Raw genomic sequence first — 5,319 nt, 5'->3', positions numbered from 1 at the left:
ACCGTTCCTCCCTGCACCAAAGTTTCGAAGAATAACCCTTGCCATTCTTCCCCTCTTTTCTTCTCCCTCTCGCTCTCTCACGCTGCGTTCAGGATCAAAACAAAAAAATTTTGAGGTGAGTCAGGTGACTTGGTCGGCTTTCCTTCCCTCGGTGGCATTGTAGAAGCTGGTGAGGGAAACATTGGCTTTCAGGGGCAGGGAGGCGAACGGGCGGCGCAGGTTGTGGTCGAAGTTGTTGTCCACAGTGTAATCGGTGCAGTACCAAAAGGGAGGAGACTCGACCTTTTCGTCCTGAAAGTGCTCGCCCTTATCATCGCCAACTCACTAAGGTAATGCTGCTCTCCCCTAAAGCTTTTTCTTGCCTCTGGTTTTGATTTGTTTGCTTGTGGCATTCTTTCTTCTAGTCGAGATGTTTGTTTGAAGTCGGAAGATGATGCACTTTGGTTTTATTTGATTACAAATGAACAACGTATTTGTTGTAACTGCACTGATTGATATGTATAGCAAATGTGGATGCTTGGACAGTGCATACCAAGTGTCTGAGAAGATGCCGCAGAGGGATGTGGTTGCTTGGAACTCCATGGCTGGTGATGTTCTACCACTCGCTGGCACTGATGATGAAGTAACATGTTTATTATCTTGTCAACAACGTTGAGAAGTTGAGATTACTGTCATGCTAGAAATATGAAAGCCTTATCTCTGTTTCGTAGGTCTTCTTGTCCTGCATTTGCTTTTCTTAGCTCATAAAAAAACCATATATACGATTAATAAAAAATAATGTATCAGATTTGGTTCCCACTCTCTCTATCAAAAAGAACATTTCCAGGTTTTGTTCCTTTTCATGAATATATGATTTCATTTTCTTGAAAGACGCACGTTCAGTATAATGATTTTCATTTTCCCCACCGATTACATCTCTCCTCTCCACCTCAATTTCTTTGTGATCCTCTGATACCCTTTTTTCCCTAAAATATCTTCATCGCATAATCTGCCTTTTTTGGTCATTCGTTCTGCAGTCAATTTTCTGCTTTACTGCCAACAAAAGATTATTCACTATGATTTGAACCCTGGAAATGTTCTTTTTGATGAGGATGATGATGTGGGATCCCAATGATGTGCTCATAACTCAAATTTTCTGCTCTACTGCCAACAACGATGTGGGATCCCAATGGATGGAACTTAGATCCCAATGGATGCAAACTTGCTTATGAGTTATGAGCCTGCATTATATCGTCTCAAATGAATTTATACACAATCCTTTTCAAAATAGTTTAGTGACCGATGATAGATATAAAGTTAATAATACACGACAGTGAGGGCCTCTGAGTTGGAGCAGCAGAAAAGAGAGAGAGGAGAAGGGGACCATTGGTGCTGGCGTGCTTCCTTCCATTCACACTTTCATCTGAAAGGGGAAAAGAGAAACAGAGGGAGGAAGAAAGAAATGGCGACGCAGAAACCCACGGGGATGGTGGCGTATCACATGCCAAAGCTGCTTCAGCCTCTCTCCAACCCATGGGGATGGTGGCGTATCACATGCCAAAGCTGCTTCAGCCTCTCTCCAACCCACGGTCCTTCTCCTCTCTCTCTCTTTCTCTCTTCTTTTCTTTTTATTAATCTGTTGAACAGAGCGTGGTGGAGTGGTGGAGTGGTGGAGTGGTGATGGATTCTTACACACGGAGACTTTGGACCACGTGTATTTACCACATAGGTAGTGTTCATAGGGACGCGTTTCATTTATGCCTTGATAATTCCACACTTGCTTGCAGTGAAAACTAGTGAAAGGCGAGATGGAGCTAATTGAAAAGTGACTGATTTTGGTCTCAGCAAGGTCGTGGATGATGACGTGGGATCCCAATGGATGGAACTTACTTCCCAATTCCCAAGGAGCTAAATGATGCTTTATTGTTAGAAGTAAAGTGCAATCATATATGCAGTTTCCATAGTTCCACATTTTCTCCTATCTGCCATAGCAGGAGTCACTTATGCGGCATCTTCAGTTTCCAACTTAAATACTGACTTATATGACCGAGGGTTTATGAAAGGAAAACTTGTTGTTTATGAAATATGCAAAATATGACATGTCACTTTCTATTTTTATGCATGTGCCTGCTTTTGGTTGGCTGCACTTGTTGGTATGGTTTTGTAGTTTCAAATAGTTGTTTTGGCATTTGCATTTCTCTAGTACTTTTGGTATGGTTTTGTGCCTCCTTCTCCTTTTTCTTCCCATTTTTTTGCTTTCGAATGGTTTAGTTAAAGTTTTCTATTTTTTATATGCAGATTATGGATTCTACAACATCAGGTGCCAATGCTTCTAGTTCCGTCTCTGCTAACAATATAGAAGTTGACATATCTACGAAAACCAAGTCACTAAGATCAGCGGTATGGAAAGAGTTCAGCAGGACAATAAATGAATCAGGTATTCAACGTGCTATTTGTCAACACTGTAAAGTATCTATGGATTGCAATAGTAAGATGGGCACCTCACGTTTGAAGAATAATTTAAAATTATATCCTAAAAGGCCTAACTTAGAATCATGTCAACAACGTCTGGTTTTTTGTGAAAAGAATGAAAAATGTACTGTTGGTACTTTCAAGTTTGATTCAGATAAAAATCGACAGGATTTAGCCAATATGATTATTCTTCATGAATATCCATTTTGTATAGTTGGTCATTCTGGATTTCAGAAATTTGTTAAAGGATTACAACCACAGTTTAAGTTATTGTCACGTAACACTATTAGATCAGATTGCATACATATTTATGAAGATGAAATGACAAAATTACGTACTATTTTGGAGAAGACTAATGGGAGGATTAGTCTTACATCTGACATGTGGACTTCGTCTTGTCAAAAATGTGGTTATTTATGTTTGACTGCACATTATATTGATAATAGTTGGGAAATAAAAAAGAAAGTTCTCAATTTTGTTATGGTTGAAACACCTCATACAAGAGAAAGACTTGCATCAGTCATCAAAGATTGTTTACTAAAATGGAATATTGATCGCGAGTTATTTTCAATTACATTAGATAATTGTTCGACAAATGATATCATGGTTACAAAATTGATAGAGTGACTTCTTGAAAAGGATGCACTTGTCTGTAATGGAAAATTTTTTCAACTTAGATGTGCTGCTCATATTCTTAATTTGGTTGTGCAAGATGGTATCAAAGAAATAAATGATGTGATTGACAAGATCAAAGAAAACATAAAATATATTAAGGCATCTCCAGCTCGCTGTGAAATTTTTGATCGAGCAGTGCGTCATGTCAAAGTTACTTGTGAAAAAAAGTTGTGCCTTGATGTTTCAACTAGATGGAACTCAACATTTCTTATGCTTGATGTAGCTTTACAATATAAAAAAGCTTTTGGTCGTTTTGAAGAACTTGATCGTCACTATCATTTCAGACCGACAAAGGACGAGTGGAAGAAGGCTACTATTATCCATAACAGTTTGAAGGTATTTTATGATGCTACTAATGTCATTTCTGCAGTCAAGTGTCCAACTTCCAATATCTTCTTTAAAGAGTTTTGTGAGATAAAGTTAGAAATTGAAAAAATGTGTTCAAGTTCAGATATTTGCCTTTCAAATATGGCAATGAGGATGAAAACAAAGTTTGACAAGTATTAGGATATATGCAATTTAATTTTAGCAGTTGCAGTGGTATTTGATCCTCATTATAAGATGAAAATAATTGAGTTTTACTATAGGCAATTTTATAAAGATGAAGCATATGTACTTGTTTCTGCAATTAAGAATTATCTTTGTGATCTTTATGATGAATATAAAGCTACTTATGCATTCAAGACATTCTCTGCTGGTACTGGTTACATTGTTGATGTTGAGAAGGATAATGAAGCATCTACTTCGACTTCTTTGATTGAGGTTTCTTTCAATAAGAAGCCTAGAACAAGTGCATTAGATGACTTTCTTAAAGAATCATCACAAAGCCAACATAGAAAATCAGATTTGGAATTGTATTTGGAAGAGCTCATTTACCCAAAAAACAATCCAATTGACATTTTGACTTTGTGGAAAGTCAATGCACCTAAATACCCTGTGTTATCTAGAATGGTATGTGATATTTTGGCTCTTCCTATATCAACTGTTGCATCAGAGTCAACATTTAGTACAGGTGGACGTATTCTTGATTTATACAGAAGTAGATTAGGTTGCAAGACCGTGGAGGCTTTGATTTGTGCACAAGCTTGGTTGCGAGATAAGGCTGAAGGTAATTTACTTATTATTAATGTTTTTAAACATATTTTTGTGTTGCTTATTTTATTCTTTTGTTAGATGATTTCGATTTGCCTACACCTTTACCTGAAGAGGAAGCACCATTTGCATCTGCATACATTGAAACTGAATCGTAAATTAGAGATATATATTCTTTTATATTTATCTGTTTTCATTAAATCAATTAAAACCTAGAGTTATGTGTCAAGTGAGTCTAAGATGTTTATTTAATTAAAGTTTTCATTTGCATAATGCAGGTTAATTTGATATCATTATCCTCAGGACCTTAATATATCCAAACAGAAAAGTCATATCCTTTGTCACAAATGAAGGCATTGAAAGAAAAATTTTGTAAGCTTGAACTATATGATGATTTTTTTTTTATTATTGAAGATGTGAAGGTCTAGTCTCTTGTTGCATCAACAAACAACAAAGTACAATTTTTTGAAATTTGTATTCATATCATAGTTTTGTTTTGAGAATTAAGGTTTTTGTGTCTTTCTCACCAATTACTTTCATTTGTATGTTATAACAGTTCAAGTGTATATATTGAAAGCTTCAGACTGTATAGTTTTTTGCAGATGCCTAAATATTTAATGGAAACTTATTAGGCAGTCTGGCTCGTCGCCCTTTATGCTTTATGCTTTAGGCATTTTTTTGTTTTCTTTTTTGTTTTTAAAAGAACATTGGTAATTAACATCCATGGAGGCACTTGGTAAAAAAATACATGATATTTTGCTAGGTAGGTAGAATGTGCAGCTATTGTAGTGATAATGTTTTAGATATTACCTTGTGGGCCCTTACTTGAGCTGTGAGAAAGAAGTGGTGGAATGAATTTTTTTAGCAATTTAAAAGTTAGTTTTGGATGTCAAATTTGAAAGTCTTTACATCAGAATGGGATCTTTAAATATAAAATTTGGATTCGGATTGAAATCGGATAATGAAATAAAAAGTCGGATTCGGATTGAAATCGGATAATGAAATAAAAAGTCGGATTCGAATTGAAATCAGATAATGAAATAAAAAGTCGGATTCAGATTGAAATCAGATAATGAAATAAAAAATCGGATTCGGATTGAA

The 5,319-nt window shown here is 35.9% G+C and overlaps 1 protein-coding gene across 1 annotated transcript; it reads left to right on the top strand.

Annotated features, from left to right (window-relative positions):
• Nucleotides 1–3,687: 3,687 nt before the first annotated feature.
• LOC116263636 (zinc finger BED domain-containing protein RICESLEEPER 2-like) lies at nt 3,688–4,506 on the top strand. Its single transcript, XM_031643368.2, has 3 exons — nt 3,688–4,234; nt 4,300–4,372; nt 4,497–4,506. The coding sequence occupies exons 1-3, from the start codon at nt 3,688–3,690 to the stop codon at nt 4,504–4,506; spliced, it is 630 nt and encodes a 209-aa protein (XP_031499228.2).
• The last annotated feature ends 813 nt before the right edge of the window (nt 4,507–5,319 follow it).

The sequence above is a fragment of the Nymphaea colorata genome, chromosome 11 (assembly GCF_008831285.2).
Source record: "Nymphaea colorata isolate Beijing-Zhang1983 chromosome 11, ASM883128v2, whole genome shotgun sequence".
Lineage (NCBI taxonomy): Eukaryota > Viridiplantae > Streptophyta > Magnoliopsida > Nymphaeales > Nymphaeaceae > Nymphaea > Nymphaea colorata.
Note: the sequence above shows the minus strand (reverse complement) of the source record. Positions and strands in the feature narration are given on the sequence as shown.